At 36.9% G+C, this 20,889-nt stretch overlaps 1 protein-coding gene across 5 annotated transcripts in view; it reads right to left on the bottom strand.

Annotated features, from left to right (window-relative positions):
• The window catches only part of STRBP (spermatid perinuclear RNA binding protein), a 133,510-nt gene that overhangs the window by 58,939 nt on the left and 53,682 nt on the right, over nt 1-20,889 (bottom strand). For 4 of the 5 annotated variants that reach the window (XR_014796433.1, XR_014796434.1, XM_084899964.1 and 1 more), the window contains exons 2-4: nt 8,478-8,643; nt 5,140-5,360; nt 1,816-1,981 (exon numbers count right to left, since the gene is read on the bottom strand). Coding sequence is in view for 3 of the 5 variants with exons in the window: in XM_084899964.1 (XP_084756090.1) it covers nt 1,816-1,981; nt 5,140-5,360; nt 8,478-8,480 (390 nt within the window). In the remaining 2 variants the exon portion in view is untranslated. Of the gene's footprint in view, nt 1-1,815; nt 1,982-5,139; nt 5,361-8,477; nt 8,644-20,889 lie in introns of those variants that run through there. The other variant, XM_084899966.1, reaches the window with a different exon arrangement.

Raw genomic sequence — 20,889 nt, 5'->3', positions numbered from 1 at the left:
CCTGGCCCTGCCAAGGCGTTGGGGGTGAGTTAATTAAATGTTTGACCAAATATAGCAGGCTAATTTTTAAGCTGATAATTTTCTATGGCCTATGGATGATTTATAAATATCCCATGGTCCTTGGAAGAACAAAGATTCCCCACCCCTGCATTAGACTAATTATAAGTGATTTCTGGTTTGGGTCATTCTTCTCCTCCCTTCTTGCTCATGAAAGTTCTAAAATCACCCTAGGAAAAAAATATGGAGAGAAAAGGTATAATACAACCTCAATTAATTAAGATATTTAGCCAACTGGAAGTTTTACTATGGTAAGTGCTCAAAAAAGAAAGATTTTTAAACTCATAAAAAAAATAAATTATAAGAAATTGGTTTTCAACACAAATACATAAAAAACAAGGGGGAAGCAGGGAGTATAAATATTAATCATCCTTAGCATGATTTTCTGAAACTTTATTAGTAATAGTAATAGTAATGTGTAACTTATATGTATATATCTGGGCATGTGTGTGTGAACATGTATACAATCTATTGAGATGGATGTACATTACATCCCCATTTTATTTGGGTACATTTATCCACAACCTATAGTAATGGATCTAACCATCACAGAAAGCAGCTGGTTTCACAGCTTTGGATAATTTCATTGGCTATATTAAATTGAAATGTTTCTCATAATTTTCATTATTGGTCTTCATAGTTCAGGCCTCTTTTAACCTTCTCCAAGAAGCCCTTCAAAGACCTAAAGCTATTTGAGTCTTTAGTCTTCTCTTGACTAAAAATCCCAAATCCCTTTAAATCTGAACTGGTTTACACAGCATGCTCTCTCTCCTGCATCCCTCCCTTGAACACTTGCAAGCTCAAGATCATTTTAAAACTGTGGTGCCCAGCAGACACACCCACACACACCAGGAAAGGGGGAAAATGCTGTTCACACAGTTGTGGTCCACACAGAGAAAGCTCTATTAATGCAAACTGAAGCTTGGCCCAATCTCCTATATCTTCAATACCAGAAAAATGTGATAGACTTTCAGAATAAGAACTCTGATTTATTACAGCACTGGTTTCTCAAACCATTTTCCACCCTAACACATGAGGAATATGACCACTCTCATAACAAACCTGACTCGCTAAAGGAAACTGAAAGGGGGGTGAAATGGTTGAAAAAACTTTAATATACCCATCAATTTGATTATTACTTTATTATAGATTTAAGTGTACAATGTTCACTATACTAAAAACAGAAATATTGATTAAATTTTAAAGCAACATAAAAAATAATGGAAACAAGAGGAATTTTATTAACATTCTAATGACAAAAAAGTATAGTTAGCCAGAAACCCATTATTGAGCTTTTGGTTTGGAAACAAAATTAACAGTGACTTTGCATTAAAAGAATGAGTGTGTGACTGTTAAATTAACTGAGTCTTCAATATTAAAAATTACAATCTAAGCAAGTCTCCAGTTGCCTAGGCTCTTTTTTATCTTTCAATTCTTTTCTGCAATATGCCAACCCTTCCAAGAGTTTCACAATGCTTAGAGACCTGGTCTATAAAAAAGGAAGACTTTCAAAACAAGACATTCCTGAAAATTTTAAGACTGTACCTTAATAGCCATCTTAACTTGATAAATATATCCAGAGTACTAATCACCAGACATTTGCTTTATATGTGATGGATGAATCATTGATGCAGAGAAGCAGCATTCCTTTTGTCTGTACCCTTTGCTATTACTGATTTCTGGTTATTGAATTCAAGGTCACTACCCATTTTCACCTTTTTACAAATTATCCTAGAGGTGCAATTATACTGTACTCACCTGAATCTGAATAGGAAGATTATCTTTGACTGTATTTAACAGGGTCTCTGTGGGTTTGTCTTTGCACATTAAAACCAGCTCCAAGTCCATGTCATCTTTAATCAGCAAGCCTTTTGCAACCAGGCCAATTCTCATTACACCACACAATGTCCGACCACCTTGATCCCTAAAAATAAAAGTCTGAATGATTACTTTTACAAACTATTTCCTGACTAAAACTTAATCATTACTCGGTTTCCTGGATATCCATATTTTCTCATACCTAGATCTTTATTTTAAAATATATTTTTACTGATTTCAGAGAGGAATATGGAGAGAGAGATAAAAAAAAGACAGCAATGATGTGAGAGAATCATTGATTGAATGCTTCCTGCACATCCCCTACTAGGGATTGAGCTTGCAACCGGGCATGTGCCCTCACCAGAATTTGAGCTGTGACCTCCTGGTTCATAGATCAATGTTCAACCACTGAGTAGTCACACCTACCAGGCCCTCATACCTAAATCTTTGCTGAGATTTATTTTTTCTTCCACTTTCACTACCTGTGTCAAATTCCCACCCATCTTCTAAACCTACTGCATGCTACTTCCTTCACAAAGTTTTTTTCTGATCCCCAGAACCAGCACATAATCTTTCCCTGCTCTGTACTTTCACATTTGTCACAGGAATAGAGGCAAAGATGCTAAGAATACTGGATCTGGAGTTCAACAGACTTACATATGAATCCTGGCAACACCACACACACTCATTCAGTGACTTTAAGCAAGTTCAAGTTTGTTAACAATTCTGAGTCATTTGTTTTTAGTAAGCAAATATGAAACAGTGAAAATATCATAAATGAAACGGTGGCGGAGGAGGAGGGTAATAACAACAGAGACTAGTAAATTTACAACAATGTGGAAAGTAACTGTCATGTAATATAATGGTAGCTATTATTAACTAGCCATTATTAGCTCACTTATTAAATTCTATATCATAATTATGATATATTTGGTCCTCTCATGTAGAAGACAACATGAGTGAGAAGAAAAACCAATTCCTAATTCAATCCTGAAGTTGATAATGAATTTGAATGTAGAAGGCATTATAAAGCAAGCAACCCAAATGCAGGGAATTGCTTAAGAACAGAATGCTAATATTCCTAATAATACCAATAATGGTATCTTGTGCAATTTGACTTTTGAGTCAGTTTGTAAAAGGTAAAATAAAAACTGCCTGACAAGAGAAGGCTCTTAATAACCATCAGCTATCTTATGCCCTGTGTAGTGATACTCAACATATAACAGGAGCACAATACACATTTATTATCAAGAGCTTTGCTCTTGGGAGATGTGTCTGCCTCTGACTGATACAAAATAAGGACACAATCATTCTGCACAACTGGGGTTCTACCATGTGGAAAGAAACCTAGCAAATGCTCAACCTGTGAATAGTCCACAAAATGGAAAAACTTTACAATCAAGAGCATCAACATAGGGAACTATATTTAAAAAATCCAAATGAATGTGTGGAGCACATTATCTTTTCAAAACCTGTAAAACAGCCCAGCTGGTGTGGCTCAGTGGTTGAGCATCTACCCATGAACCAAGAGGTTCCTTATTCAAGTCCTGGTTAAGGCACATGACCAGGTTGTGGGCTCAATCCCCTGTAGGCAGCTGATAGATGTCTCTCATCTATGTTTCTATCTCTCTATCTCTCTCCCTTCTTCTCTAAAACCAATAAAAACATTAAACACACATCCTTTAAAACACAGCGACCTGATCCAGTTAAGCAAAAGTTTACTAGAGCACTTTCTAAAAGCCTACCCAGCCATGAGAACAGACTGAAGATGTACAATATTAAGAAGGCATGAACTCCACTAAAAAAGGAAACCTCTTAAAAATGGTAAATATGGTGAGTTTTATATTATATATTTTGCAATTTTAAATAAGTTTAAAAGGGCATAACACATTCCTAAGTACAATGCAAATATGAAGTGCATGTCTCATTGATTGGTTGCCTTCCTAACTTGAACAGGGACTGGATATACAGAATTAGATTGTTAGCTAATATTACTAACTAGAGGCCCCATGCACTAAATTTGTGCAAGAGTAGGCCTTCCTTCCCCCAGCTGCCGGCATGGGTTTTCCCCTGGCACCTGGGACCTGGGCTTCCCTCGCAACCCCGACTTCGTCTGGAAGGACAGAAGGACGTCCAGAAGGATGGCTGTTCTAATTAGCATATTATGCTTTTATTATTATAAATTAACATGAACTCCAAATTTGAGTGACTTTTTTAAATCATCTTGTGAGAAAAAGTGAATTGCTGCCAAAACCTTGAAGCTGACAAGATTACAACTAGATACAATGTACATATTACCCATAAATGGTTAACAAAGTCAAGGAATTATGTTCAACTGAAACATGATAGTGATTACCTTTGATCTGAAAATGAAAAGGTTACATTACCTTTCAATTTATCAATACTTTTACACTGTTATCTATCACAATGATTCAGAATTAAAGCTGGAAAAAATTCTATAACCTCTATCCTCAATTTACAAGTTTTAGCCAAAGTAATGTTCTTAATCCTAGTTAATACAGTAGTTAAATTAGCTTCATTTTTCAGTCAATCATACACTTATTTCAGTCATAATAATGCTCAAAACAATAATTCTAAGCTTTTACATGACATGATCTGACTCCAGCTATCATCAGCTTCATCTCACTAATATCTTACTATTTTGTAAGAGATTAGTGAGATGAAGCTGATGATAGCTGGAGTCAGATAATGACATTTTTTCATGCCACGTAAAAAACAATTGTTGAAGGGTCTGGGTCCTGGTAGTCCTTGCATTTTACAAATATCCAATGAGCATTTACTATATGGAAAACACTGTGAATCAACATGGTAGATACAGTTAAAAAATACCTTTAAATACATTTTTCCTGCATCTTTCTTCTATACCAGAATTTTAAAATACCTGACAAAAAATCACATTTTAAGATTTCCCCAGAAACAAAAACACTACTATTTATGTCTGAATTTAGGAGGCTGAATCAAAACATGAAAAAGATGACATATAACCTCCAAAAAGAGAAGATTTTAAAGGGCTTGGTGGACTCTCAAAAAGCATCCTGCACAGGTCTCTCTTTTTCTGGTCTAATCACTCCTCCTGTCTTGCTTTCCTTTCAAATTTAACTCAGAAAAATTCCACAAATACTTCCTTCCTTATCATATAAGTAAGAAAACACAAAGGACACCATATGCCAAACCCAGTAGGATCAGACCCTGGGCTTTTCTGGGCACTACAGTCAAGTGCCGCAAAGGTCAGGCCACACTCACTTGGCATAGGTGTCTGTGGCTTCATCCTTCTTCACTTCTGTCTCCCCCTCTGTTTTTGTGCCTTTGTTTGTTTCATCCAGCCAATCTGAGACATGTTTAAGAGCACATTCAACAGTAGACACCATATTCTGAACAGCTTCAAGTTCCTCTGGAGATGGATAAATTGTTGAATGTTTCACCATAACATGGCGATCATCATTGGCAAAAGATCTAATAGATCTCTGTCAGAAGGAGAAAGAAAACAATTAGCTCAATTAAAAAAAAAATGTTACCTGAAAAGGATGACAAACATATTTAAGTCAAGTCATAGTATTATTTGTCAAACCACTGTGAAATAGTTAATGCTAAGAAAGTAAAAAATTGCTCAGGAATAAGAAGGAAAACCCCATTCTACTGAACACACCAAAAAATTAGAGATCTTTCATTCATGTTTGGTATGGTTCACCCAGATCATATTTGGTATGATGTATATGCTAACTTTTAGCTGAATCTGTGTTTTCAATACCACTTTAGAAAAAGTCACCATATCACACATTATCTGCTAGAAACATACACTTCCCAGCTTCGAGAGAGTATCTGGAAATGCATGCTGTTGACTCATGATAACCAGTCTCTCCTTTCCAAACTGCTGGAGATTTCTGCACCTTGAAAAATTGAGATTTTTATAATACAGTAGTAATACAAAATACACCATTATATATGAACTAAAGACACATTAGAATACTATTTACTGTTTGTCATTTAAAACTTTAGTGCAAGGCTTTAATCCTCAAAAAAGATTGGCATGGGACATTCCAAATTCCAGAACAAGAAAAATACATACAGGGTGGGGCAAAGTAGTTTTACAAGTATAATATATAAAACAGAAATTACTCTGGAATTATTATTTATTAATTACTGTATTATTTTCCATATAAACAGTTGTAAACCTACTTTTTCTCCACCCTATATTGCTAAAGAAATCAACTTCCCAAACTAATTTACAAATATATTACGTTCTCAATCAAAATACCCTAAGGATAGGGTATTAATACTGAACATAATTTTATAGCTCTTTTGAGGAGGAAAAAAAAATCCATGAAAGTAAGAAATATTCTACAACAATGGATGGGTGGTGCCACTGAGCTAAAACAAAATATCAAAAATTTAAAAAGCAATAATTAAAATGGCTGGTCCAAAAGTCAGTAATACAGATTAAAGCCTAGAAATAGGATGAATTTCATGAAAATATAATACAGTAGATCTTTCACATCAAAAACCTTTGAATATTTCCAAATTTACAAATACCATGAAGACACTTGTACTAATGCAAAGCAAAACGAACCAGGATAACTTGCTGAGTTTTCATAAAGCCAAAAGTATTCTATTTTTTTTTTTTTTTTTTAAGGATGGCTACAGTGTCTTTACTTACATGAAATTATGCACTAGTAGGTGGTAAATATTTGCTTTAAAGTCTTTACCTCAAAATAAAAGATTCACAATTTTATCAGTTTTCTTTGTTTTTATATCAATATTTTTTTAAAAATCTTTTTACACAAATTAATCTTTGAAACCCTGTTGTTAAAATTTAAAAAAAGGATTAAAAGCAATCACAGAAGCTTTCTTCGTTCTAGATTAAAAAAAAAATCATGTCTATTTAGATGTCTTTCTTAAAGTCCACAATCAGTCTCCAACTAGAGTTTCTTTTGCAACTTTTTAGTCAATTCATGAGATTTACTCATATATCCCAAATTAAGTAACAAGGAAATAAAAAAGCCATATAACGAATTAGAAAATGCTAGGTTGTTCTAGGTATTATAAAGTAGTTGAGCTGCTCTTTAGAGAAGAAATTCTATTAAAATATTTTTGTTCTGGATGACAGGAAAAAATGCTAACTTTGGATTTTCTCCGTCATTTAGTTTTATGGTGATTTACTAAATTATTTAGATATCTGAGCCCTACACACAGGCCTCACCATAGTAAAATTAGATTGCTATGTAACACAAATCCTTGGTTGTCTCTCAAAAATAACATAGACTGCCCATGTTAAGACCAAGAGCCAACAGAATGTAATAGGACAAACATCATAAAATAATGGTGAGTTAAATAAACAATATGGAAAAAAAAATTGGAAAGTGATCTTATTTACACAAATAAACTCCAAATAGATTTTTAAAGTATTAAAAAATTAAATTGAAAGATCTATGCAGAAATAGAAAGTTCTTATTCAAATTTGAGATATAACAACAGAAGAAACTAAAAACCTACCAACCAATTAAATTATATAAAAACACAAAATTTCTACACCAGAAAATCTAAGCTAAATTTAAAATAAACTAGAAAAAAGTTTTTCATCAACTAGGACCAATAATATATATAAAGCATTTCTTTAAACTGTTAAGAATATCAAGACCATAATAGATGAGCTGAAGTGTTGAATAAGTCACATGGGAGGAAACACAAGTCAGTGTCATTTTTTACATCTCACCATAAAACTAGAGAAAATCCCAAGTCAACATTTTCCCCATCATCCACAACTAAAATATTAGAATTCCTTCTCTAAAGAGCAATTCAACTAAGTTATAATTCCTACAACTTTTTAAAAAATCAAACACTTAAAGAAACACTATCAGATTTACTAAACAACATATTTCAAACATACTGATGATTAGTATTTTTGTGTTTTCCCCCCCACTTAACTTTTTTAAACCTTTTCTCAGACACTGAAGGGAAAAAATTCACACATCCTCCTGAAACAAAATACTAGGTGGAAATAACCCAGTACATTTTACCAATTAAAAAACTGGGCATCAGAGGTTATGACCTTATCTAACATCTCAAATTCAAAAGTAGGAACTTTCCACAGAAAACAAGATTTCCTTGATATTCAGTTTAGTATCCCCAATACATTTAACAGTTGACCTTATTATTTTAAAAGCATGTGGGAAAAGGCGGCTTTTTTTTAGTTAAATACACATCTTATACACATTCAAATTTTTATTTTCATGGGGAAAAACAACTGAATTCAAAGAAAATTACACAACTTCAAGTTCAAAGTCACATTAGCTATTTGTATGTTTGCTAATGCCAGTTTTATTTGAAAATATAATTTATGAACATTCCCTCCTTTGTACTTAATAATTTATAGTCTGTAGGCTCATGGGGCTCCATCTTGTGGTTTAAAGGGTTCATAATAAATCTGAACTCATTTCTTTGCCTAAATGGTAGAGTGCCTTCTTTATCTGTGCACTAGAGCCAAAAGTTAACACCATTGTTTTTCACTTGCCTTCCTGTTAACACTTCCAATTCTAAACTATTGGAATCTTTTATAACTTAATTAAGAAACATAAATAACCTACCATGGTTTTCTACAGTGTTTTAGCTTCTTTTTCCGATCCTTTCCCCTCTTTCTTGTTGTCTTCACCAGACACTGTTTTATGTGACAGTACCTCCTCATAAGCCTGAGTCCCCTGACAACTCAGAGTCAATACGGCAAAGGTTTGAAGACTGCTCTCTGAATTACACCTGCAAGAGAAAATAAAACCAACTTTTCAAAAATGCTTATAAAACCAACTTTTCAAAAATGCTTATTTACTATCAGTTTCATATCTAAGTGTGGAGCCTCTAGGCATGTTATCGACGAAAAAGAAACAATCTTTACAACAGAAACTACTTCATTGCAAACAAAAAGCTAAAACAGCCTTTGAAGGCCTGGGCCCATGAAAGAGGGAGTCTAAGTTATATGGCCAGAAAAGCAACCCCCTCCTTAAATTATATAAAAACACAAAATGCCTTGGCAGCTAGCTGACTTGCTCTCAATGAGATAAAGATATTAACAAACACAGTACCACCAACTAAAAAAAAGTAATACGGTAGTACTATTGTTGGCAACAATGGTGCAATTAACTTTGAGATTTTTCTATTGGAAATGCATTAATGAGACCTATCCAAAAAGTAGATAAGACACCTGAAAATATACCACCACCAATTGTAACCATGAGCCTTTTCAATTCGATAAAACCACGAGACAGACAGACAGCATATGTTTTTCCTTTAATGGTTTTTAGGCCAAAAATTCGATTTTTGGGGGGTAGGGGGCTCTGTTCCCCTAACTCCTGAGAGATCCTACTTCCCCCTCAACCTTTTATGCACTGATATATGAGATTCCTGAATATCCACTAAATCCTGTCTTCATTACCCATGGATGACTCTAGTTAGGAATCCCACTGTATATTTCTGCCCAGAGGCCTCATCATCCCTTTGTTTCACCTTTAGGAGATTTTATTCCAGATAGGGTAAAAATTAACTCTTCTGAGCACTGATGAAATGCTTATCTATACTAATAAAACGGTAATATGCTAATTAGTCTGGGAGACCTTCCAGGCATCCTTCTGGACAAAGCCATGGTGGTGGGGCTGAAGCAGAGACAGGGGCGATTGGGCTGGCAAGGGAGGGCTGTTGGAGGGGAATCAGGCTGGTGGGGGGGCAGTTGGGGGCAAGCAGGCTGGTGGGGGAGGAGGACAGTTGGGAGTGAGCAGGCCAGCAAGGGGTTGGGGCAGACTGGCAGGCAGAGTAGTTAGGGACGATCAGGCAATCAGGCAGGCAGTTAGGTGAGCGGTTAGGAGCCAGTGGTCCTGAATTGTGAAAGGGATGTCCAACTGCCCAATTAGGAAGGCCTAATCCGGCAGTTGCACATCCCCTAAAGGGGTCCCAGACTGGAGAGGGTGCAGGCCGGGTTAAGGGACACCCCCAACCCCATACACAAATTTCGTGCATGATTATAATCAAACTAGAGGTCTGATACAGAAATTTGTGCAAGAGTAGGCCTTCCTTCCTCCTGCTGTGTCACCGGCTTCCCTCTGGACCCAGGACTCGGGCTTCCCTCACAGCCCTAGCTTTGTCCAGAAGATTGTCCAGAAGGATGTCTGATCTAATCAGCATTTTAAACTTTCATTATTATAGATGATACTCAGCTGTGATCTACATGCAAAACTATTCATAACCTGTAACCAACTTCCCTGACTCTGGTTTACAAAACCCACCAGAATAAGCTAGTGAGGCTTAACTAAAACAAACAAAAAGGTTATGTAAGTGAACAAATGGAACTTACTTTGATTATGTATACATATCACTTTAAGGTAAAGAGGAAACATGCTGCAACTCACAGGGTCCTTTTACACAACAAAGAAACTAAAACCTGATCCCATGGTATCATCTCAAAGATTCTTTTGTCACTAAAATCATACTTTCTGCAGAAAGACTACTACACAATTTAGAATCTTTGGCATTTCCCTTTCCCAACCCTATTCCATGCTAGAGGATTCAATATTAGCTGTGAATCCAATAACCAAAAAAGAATGCTATGTGCTCAGTTGAGAACTGAAAACAGTCCACACAAGCTGCACTCTGTAAAAAGGTAAAGGCAATCAACCAATCAACCATATTAAGAAAGTAGATTGGCCGAAGCCGGTTTGGCCCAGCGGTAGAGCGTCGGTCTGCGGACTGAAAGGTCCCAGGTTCGATTCCAGTCAAGGGCATGTACCTTGGTTGCGGGCACATCCCCGGTAGGGGGTGTGCAAGAGGCAGCTGGTCGATGTTTCTCTCTCATCGACGTTTCTAGCTCTCTATCTCTCCCTTTCTCTCTGTTAAAAATCAATAAAATATATTTTTTTAAAAAAAAAAGGAAAAAAAGAAAGAAAGTAGATTGAAAGTAGAAAAAGCAGGAAGAAAGCTAAGAAAACGCTGAGTTAGGCTGTGGATGGCCAATATAAAAGTACAGCACTCCTCAGGCATTTAGCACAGAGATGAACCACCCTATATATGCATCAAGAAGTTCTGGGAACCGCAGGGTGTTATACAGAATAGTGCAGGAATTCATGATAAAGCAGTGCATCTCAATCATATTTTGCGGGTGCTGTAAAAGGAATTAAGAAATCATCTGGCCCAATTCCACCTACCCTCAGTTTACAAATGAACTACAATCAGAAACATTAAGGTCACGTGACTAATCAGGAATAAGGCTTGGTTCAGCACCTAAATAAAGCCCAATGCTTTTCCCCTACCATATCAATCTGAGAAAAAAAGTTAAATTATATACAGTAGACTAAGCAGATGGGAAGAAACTACAACATATTTTTAATTTTTTTTCTACTGTTTCAAGTATTACATATGTCTCCTTTCCCCCCAATTGACACCCCCCACCCCAGCTCCTCTCACCCCACCACCCCAGTAAAGAGTTTCTCTTTTTTTAAATGAATAAAATTATCGCCTTAGGATAAAAAAATAAATAAATAAACTTTGCTATTTAATAGCTATTGTGACCTTGGAAAATTATATGACTCAGAAAACCACTTAATTTACTTGGGTCTCAGTTTCCTCTATTTATTCCACTACTGACAGCTAACAATTATGGAACTCATATTCTGTACCAGGCACTGTTCTAAGAGTTTTTCACACATTACTTCATTTAATCCTTACAACAATCTCAACAACTGTCTCTAATATCTAGGAAACTAGAGCATAGAGGTCATATAATCTAATTAAAATCACAAAGTAGAACCAAGGTTCAAACCTAGACAATCCCTTTCAATAATAATTTGGCTCTAAAGACACATTTGTTAGAGGATAAACTTTAGCTATTTCAAAAAATATTGCTATTAATTACAAAGGCCATATAGCTGCACGCACACACAGGCTTTGGCGTCAGACATCCCTAGATTCAAGTACAGGCATACCTCATTTTACTGCACTTGGCTTTATTTCTCTTCGCAGATGTTGCCATTTTAAAAACTGAAGATCCTCCACCAGCAGAGAGATTGTAACTCACTTTATTGTGATACTCACTTTACTGCAGTGGTTTGGAATTGAATCCGTAATACCTGAGGTATGCCTATACCAGCTTGGCCATTCCACTTCTTTGAGCCAGAGCTTTCTCACCTGTGCAATGAGGTGAATCGTATCTACTTCAAACTAAATGAGATTGGTCCTAAAAATACCGTAAAGTATCTGCCAAATAGTGTACACTCAATAAATGGCTTCAGGGGAGAAGAAAACCCTCAAATATCAAATAAAATATTTTATTTATACATCAGAAACAGTTGAAAAACACCTTAGATAAATATTAGCTGTGCTCTACCTGTTATATTAAGAGTACTTTATACAGGATGCTGAATGTATATGTATAGGCATTTGTGTACATGTATATGATTTTTTTAAATCAAGTACTGTTTTCTTAACAAACATTTTTTAAAGAATAGGTTTACAGGGAAAAAAGAGTGGAAAGTAGAGAGAATCCCATGTTCCCATTCTCCCACCACACAAACACCTTCCCTATTAATATCTTGCACTAGTGTGGTCCATTTGTTATTATTAATGAGCAAATGTTAATTCAATATTAACTAAAGTCCATAGTTTACTTGGGGTTCATGCTTTATGCTGCACATTCTACAATTTTGACAAACGCTTAAGGACATGTATCCACCATTACTGAATCATACAGAACAGTTTCATGGCTCTAAAAAATCCTGTGCTCCACCTATTCAACCCCCTTCTTCCAAAAATCATATAGCTGAAGTATGCAGTCCTTTCAGATGGGCTTTTTACACTTAGCAATATGCATTTAAGATCACTCCATGTCACTTTTTGAAATCACTGAATAATAGTCCGTTGTCTGGATGTACCACAGTTTATCCATTCACCTACTGAAGGGCGTCTTGTTGCTTCCAAGTTTTGGCAGTAATGAATAAAACTGCTATTAATATTCGTGTGCAGGTTTTTGTGTAGACATGTTTTCAACCCATTTGGGCATGAACACGGAATCATATGGTAAGACTATGTCTAGCTTTGTAAGAAACATCCAGACTGTCTTTCATCCAAAATGGCTATGCTATTTTGCATTCCCACCAGCAATGAATGAGAGTTCCTGTTGCTCCACATCCTCACAACATATGGTGGTGTCAAAGTTTTAGACTTGAGTCATTCTAATAGATATGTAATAGTATCTCATTGTTGTTTTAATTTGAAATTCCCTGATGACAGATGATGTGGAGCATCTTTTCATACACCTACTTGCCATCTGCATATCTTCTCTAGTGAGGTATCTGTTCACATCTTCTAACACTTTTTAATTGTATTGTTTGTTTTCTTGCTGTTTAGTTTTAAGAATTCTTTGAATATTTTGGATACCAGTCCTTTATGAGATATGTGTTTTGCAAAGATTTTCTCCCTATCTCTGACTTGCCTTGTCATCCTCTTAACAGTGTCTCTCATCTTTAATAAGCAAAAGTTTTATATATCCCCCAACTTATCAACTTTTTTTTTTTTTTTTCATGAATCACACTTTTGGTAGTGTTGTATATCTTTTGCAACTGACCTTAAAAGGTGAAAAGTTTAGCCAAGACCAATTTGGCTCAGTGGATAGAGCGTCAGCCTGCAAACTCAAGGGTCCCAGGTTAGATTCCGGTCAAGGGCATGTACCTTGGTTGTGGGCACATCCCCAGTGGGAGGTGTGCAGGAGGCAGCTGATCAATGTTTCTCATCGATGTTTCTAACTTTCTATCCCTCTCCCTTCCTTTCTATAAAAAAAAAAAAAAAAAAAAAAATCAATAAAATATATATATTTAAAAAAAAAAGGTGAAAGGTTTTAGATGTCAGGCTACCAGACTGCAAAGCTAGGTTTTTGTATGTATGAACATTAGACCCTTTTCCTAGGAGCAAATCTCAAAACTGAAGAATGATTATGCTGTCTATATTCAAACTATAAAACTTAGTCAAATATTTGGAAAATTTTTTGAAATGCAATTAAAATATTTTAAATTAAGGCAAGAAATTATTTAAATACTAGAGGCCTGGTGCAAGAAATTCGTGCAGGGGGAGGGAAGTGTCCCCCTCAGCCTGGCCTGCACCCTTACCAATCTGGGACCCCTTGGGGGATGTCCAATTGCTTCTCACAATCCAGGATCGTTGGCTCCTAACCTCTCAGCCTGCCTGCCTTATCGCCCCTAACTACTTCTGCCTGCCTGCCTGATCACCCCTAACTGCTCCCCTACTGTCCTGATTGCCCCCTAACAGCTCCCCTGCTGGCAAAATTGCACCTAACCACCTCTGCCTTGCCCCACACCCGGGACCCAGGATTCCCTCCTCCGGCTGGTCACAAGCACTCAGGACCTGGGCTTCCCTCCCTCTGGCCAGCTGCAGGCACCCAGGCCCCACACCAGCTTCGCCTGGGCCAGTGGCAGCCAGAAGGGACTGTAGGTAGGTGGCTTCGTTTGGGCCGCAGCCACAGGCACCCAGGACCACGGGGCGGGTGGCTGTCTCTCTCCTGGGCCGCAGCTTGGCTGGTCCCCATTCCTCTCTTGGGAGCTCATTTGTGCCTGGCTGGTCTCCATTACTCTCTTCCCCGTGTTGAGTATCTGAGCCATTACAGTGTGAGGGCATGATGACCATTTGCATATTAGCTCTTTATTATATAGGATATTTATTTTCTTGAAAGAGACCATGTAATGTACAGAATTCAGGAAATTGCTTACTCTACAAATAATAACAATAGAAAACTTTACATTTTGTTAATACTAACATAGGCAACTTCACCAAAAGATGTAAAAATAAAATATCCAGGCTATACTTCTCCATTATGAAAGAACAATCACATTTCTCCTATATTAAAAATGAACAAGATAAAGTTAGAAAAAGACACCTCATAGATAGGACAAGAGGCTCACTTTAAATTATGTGAGATTATAAGTAAACTAGAAGCCCGGTGCATGGATTCATGTATTGGTGGGGTCCCTCGCCCTGACCTGCACCCTCTCACAATCCAGGTCCTCTTGGGGGATGTCAGATAGCCGGATTCAGCCCAATTCCCACAGGCCCGATCCAGACAGGAGGGAGCCCAATCCTGTGTGTTGAGCATCTGCCCCCTGGTTGTCAAGTGTGTGTCATAGCAACCGGTTGACGAGTCATTGGGTCGCTTAGGCTTTAATATATGTAGATACTAATTCATTGCCTATTCTGAACCTAGCACTATGCCTTGGTAGAAAATAGGACACAAAGACAGATCAATTCAGATGCACTAAGAGAAGAGCAAATATTACATATAAATTCAGAACTCCCCTCTACATGGTGACATTCAGTTTCTGTTAGAAACTAATGTGAAGAACACTGAATTTCAGGAAATTTTCCTCTGGAAATTTCCTTTTATATTTTATATTTTAAAAAGCTCAGGAAAATACTAAGCTGAAAAACCTGTCCACTACGCATACCACACCAAAAATCCAGCTATTCATCCGTACCCCAAAACATACAGTGATGGACAAGTGCAATCTCACCACACCACCAGCAGCATTGCAACACTGGGCTTGGGGCAAAAGGTCCTTTTCTCAATTAACAGCTTAAACAAGGTGGTACAATGGCTACAATCCTGACATGAAATGCACTGTATGAACTGGCTAAGCAGAACCAGAATGCTTTTTAAATACTGTCAGTGAGCAAAATGGAAAAGATGTTATCCAGTCACCCATCAAAGAAAGTAGTAACAGGAAAACACATCTCATTGAAATAAAGGGATGCCAGCTCTTCCCGATTCCTAACAGAACAAATGTGATCAGCCAGCTAGATTACTCATTTGGTTAGGTTGCTCGTTTGGTCAATGAAACAATAATTAAATGCATCATAATAAGTCTTTATTGAGCACCTATAATATTTCAGCCACTGTTCTAGACACTTAGGATATATCAGTGAATAAGAGACTAAAATCCTGTCCTTGTGGCTCAAGTTCAGAGAGGGGAAAACAGTCAAAGCTAATAAATGTAAAAACATATAAGTTAAATAATATGTTAGAAGGTATGGAGAGAGAGGAGGTGACAGCACATGTACTGCAGAGGGGGGATGCAATTTTAAACAGATGGTCAGTCCTCACTAAGAAGGTAACACCTGAGCAAAGATTTGATGTGGGGAGGAAGTTAGTCATGCAGGTATCTATGGAATGAGCAGTCCTGCCAGGAAGAGTGTGCCTGGTTAGGTGGAGGACAACAAAGAGGCCAATGTGGTTGGAGGGCTGGAGTAGGACAAGTGTTAGAAGAGTTCAAGGACAGAGGGGTGGTAGTGAGGGACCAGATCATATAGGAGAGAGATTGGCAAACTTTTTCTTTAAAGGACCAGACAATAAATACTTTAGGCTCTACTATTCAACTGCCATTGTAGTGCAAAGATATCCATAGACTACATATGAATAAATGAGTATAATTATGTTCCAATAGAACTTTATTTACAGGCAATCAAATGTCAATTTCATATAATGTTCATGTCACAAAATATTTTTTTAATCATTTAAAAACATAGTAGTCTACAGGTCATACAAAAAACAGGCAGGCCAAATATGGTCCATGGGTCATAGTTTGACAAATCCTAACTTTAAAGACTGTGGCTTTTACTTTGTGTGAGAGAGGAGCTCTTTACAGGGTTTTAAGGAGAGAAATAACAATATTTGGCTCATGTTTTTAAAAGGTCACTATGATTTCTATGTTGAACTGCATAGTAAAAAGAATGAGTGTGGAAGGAAAAAGGCCACATAGAAAACTCAGTGATCAGATTCTTTATATATTCTGAAGGTAAGATGACAGGACAACCTAGCAGAATGGATGTGCAGTATGAATGAACTAGAGATATCAGGAGTGACTTCAAGGTTTTCAGCCTGAGCAATCAAGTTAGGGAAGGTGCAAGGAGAGCAGGTTTTGGGACTAAGATCAGGCATTCCACTTTCACCATGCTAAATTTTAGATATTAGATATCTAAATAGGTAACTAGGATATAAATTAGGCACTTTTCAGCATATAGGTAGCATGTAAATTGGGTACAAGGAAGTAGTTGTCCCAGTGAATGGGAAAGTCAGAACAGACATAACCACTATCACAAGAGTGGCCTGAGAGATAGGAGTAAAGTCTTAACTGTGCTATTTTGAAAGTCAATTAAAGAAAACTTATGAGGCAAGCTCCTTGAATTCACACACACACACACACACACACACACACACACACACACACCAACACATAAAGGGGATACAGCATGCGAATGAAAATCCTGAGTTTTAGTCCTCATTTTACTAAGGATGTTTATATACTACTGTGTAAAATAGTTTTACCATTTATAAAACTTTTACCCTCTGCTATACTAGTCTAACCCTACTTCAAACCAATTTTGGAGAAAATTTTAACTTGAGAACATCAGGTAAAAATCTTCAATGACTAAATTCATTACCTCAGCAACTGGCATTCCATTCAAGATATTCAGTGTGGCATTCCCCATAAACAAAACTAATGTAATTCCCCCCTAGCAGTTCTTTGACTACTGTAGTTCTAGTTGCAATGGGAATAATGTCTCTTCCCTGGAACACCTTGCAATGTACTACTGCTAAGATTTAAGTTCAACTTTTTACTTACCAGACAGACCACCATTATTTTTCATTGATCTAGTCATTAAATATCCTTCTCAAATTTACTCCTCCATGAAAGCTTTACCTAATACTTGAGCTTAATATAATTTCTTCCTTCTGAACCATCTAGCACTTTTTCAAGTTCCTTTATGACATTTATGTTATTTTTATCATAAGTTCCTTAATGAAATGACTTACCTTTACCTCCACAGCTCTTATTACAATTCTCCACACTCAAAAGCTCAATAAAAATCTAAATTCAACTCCAGATTTACCTTTCCTTAGAGATGGTGAAACCACAGAATCTAAGAAGGTTCATATGAAAGGCCACCATCTTTTCCCATATATTTCCATGGCAGTCATTATCACTGTGACTTATAGGGATTATCTGTCTTTTCCTCCGTAAGCACAAATTCCAATATTTGACTTAATTTACCCATCTTGGATTAATCCCTCAAACTCTTAATTCCTTCAGGATTTTATTATTTAGTTCACTGACACATGTCCCCCTCTGCTTCTGGCAATATTCTTAGTAATTTCAGCAACCACATAGATGACCCTTCTAAAATTCTGGCCTTTCCATTCCCTGTAGTCCTTTCCTCCAATGTTTTCATTTGCTTTCTTTCCTACCTCACCAGGGCTCTTAACCTATTAATCCTAGCACCTATCACAATCCCTCATCCTTTCCATGCCTCAATTCTGTCCTTATACAACTGAAATTACACAATTCACCATTTATTATTCACACCAGCAGTTCCCTTTGTTATCCTCTCCTGAAAAACCCCAACCAACCCACACCAGTAACCCTTGACAATAGAATGGGACAAGAGAGGGTCGAATCACATAACTATGCTATTTGATCTTTTCCCAAAATTCATCATCCACTAATTAAGTTTTCAAACAGTGGTAGTACTACAACCTTGGGGTAATTGAAAATGTGAGGTGGAGTTTTCTGTTTGTCACATGGTAGATAATCCTGGCATTTGTACCCTAGAATGCTAAACATCCTACAATGTCCAAGGAGTGCCACTGGGGGCGCGTGGGGGGGGGGGGGGGGCATGGGCGCGCAAATATTTCAGTCACTTTCCCACTTTCCTAATGAGTATTTCACATCTCTTATCTCTTCAAACATCTACACATCCTTCCCATATCCTCACATTCCACTCATCTGCTTTCTATTACAATCAAAACACTCATCTCGCTGCATCTTTCCCACATTTCCTAAAATTCTTATTATGAATGAATTGTCCCAATTCTTATCTAATCCAAATTTCTCAACTCAAAGACTACTCAAAGATATCACTCCAGTAATCACTTCCTCTCTCCCTTGAATAACTTTCCTTGATCCCTTGCCTCCTTATAGCCTGATTATCTGCTCCTTTTAGGAGATACATAATTCTTTGGGTTTATACTTTTGCTTTCCATTTTCTCTCCTTCCATTCCCACTTAAATTCCCCCCAATCGAAGCTCCAATGAAACAACTCTTGTCAAGATCCTGTAGGACTTCCATGGTGTTTAGTGCTGTGAACAATTCTCAGTCCCCATTTTAGTTGATTTCTTAGCAATAGGTTGCACAGTCCACTGCACCCTATTTGAACACTTTACTTCCCATGGCTTCCACGCAGTACACTAGAACTGTGCCTGCTTCATAAATTATTCTACCATCTCCTTTTTTTTAAATCTCCATGACATCTAAATAAATACTAGAGTGCCTTAGGACTTAGCCCTCACACTTATTCTCTTCAGTATCTTACTGTGTTCCACCCACATTGGTATCCTTGATATCATACTCCCATCTCGGAGGCTTTACACTTGCTCGTTTACCCCAGATATCCACATAACTCCTCTTACTTCTTCAGGTGTCTGCTCAACTGTCATCTATCTGGAACCCATCTCTGATCACCCTATAAACAGCAATGCCTCCTGTACACCTCTTACCCTAATCTATTTCCCTCCATTGGATCTAACATATGAGATCTTCGTATACTCTTTGCTTTGTACACCTAGAAAGATACCTCTCACAAAGGAGAAACTTAAGCAGATTTTCTCCTACACATCTTCAATGCTTACAGAGGCCTGCAAAGTAGTGAAAAACTTAAGCAGATTTTCTCATACACATCTTCAATGCTTACAGAGGCCTGCAAAGTAGTGAAAAATAAGAATAAGTAATACAAACTTCCTATAATCTTTTAAAATATGAAGGCACAAATAAAACAAGGTGTTATATGATTTGTCCATGATCACACACAGGCAGAGCTATCCCTAGAACTGGGGTTGGATCTCTAGCATCTTTCACAATTCACATTTTCCACATTTTACAATTCACATTCTCCACATTTTACAATGCACAAGCAAATCAAAGAGCAGATGTATATTTAATTTTTGCACAGTAATATTTAAAAGCTCCACGTGAGATCGAGTCCTTTAAATCACAATCAGATATGAAATACCACCTAAATTGTACATGCTTCAATAGTATTTATTTTATTTTCATTAAAAGGCTATGATGGAAGCCATCAGACTATCTTTAGAACTTAAAGATCTTGTGACAATTCTGATCAAAAGGAAAATGGGGTAATGTGTCAAGAAACAGTTAAGTATTCAAGTGTTCTCTGTCCTCCTGAGCCTCACTGCAGCACACTTAGCACCAAAGGCTTTAAACCGGCACCTTGGTAAAACAAGCTTCCCATGGTGTCTCTGATTCTCAAGACTTTTTGGTGCCACTCTACAGAACAAAGAATGGCAGAGACCATACTGGAAATAGACTGACATGATTTCTCTTAAGATTGCAAAACAACCTCAGAACCTAAAATCTAGTAATAAACAAGCAGTACTGACTGTTCAAAATCACCAATTTTGAAATAACAGAAGTCATTTTGTTCTCACCTTGGCAAATTAATTTCCCTCAGCAAAGAAAATGCACAAATTCATCAAGTATTATGTCAATGTAAAAAATTTTTCATACATAGCAGTGCTAAAAACTAAGAAATATATTAGATTCTTCAGTAAAATAATAATTTAATTTCCAGGCTCTTGCCAACACTCATTCTCCTCCCTCTGGCATCCTCTACCACAGTTGGAAACTGTGTATCTAGGTCAGAAAAGACAAGTAGCTTTTCAGAACAGCTCAATATCTTTGGCACAAGTGTTGATATTATAATTCAACCCTTTCACAAACTCCTTTTAAAATATACCCTAAAGTAAATCAGAAGATTAGTACTACTGATATTTATGAAAAGCCACTGGGAAAAAAATACTTAAATGCTAGATTTAGAAAAGTGATATAGAGGTAATGGACTTAAAAGAGAAATATGAAATAGACAATACAATGTAATTAGTATAAG

This window comes from Pipistrellus hanaki (assembly GCF_964339955.1).
Source record: "Pipistrellus hanaki genome assembly, chromosome: 11".
NCBI lineage: Eukaryota > Metazoa > Chordata > Mammalia > Chiroptera > Vespertilionidae > Pipistrellus > Pipistrellus hanaki.
Note: the sequence above shows the minus strand (reverse complement) of the source record. Positions and strands in the feature narration are given on the sequence as shown.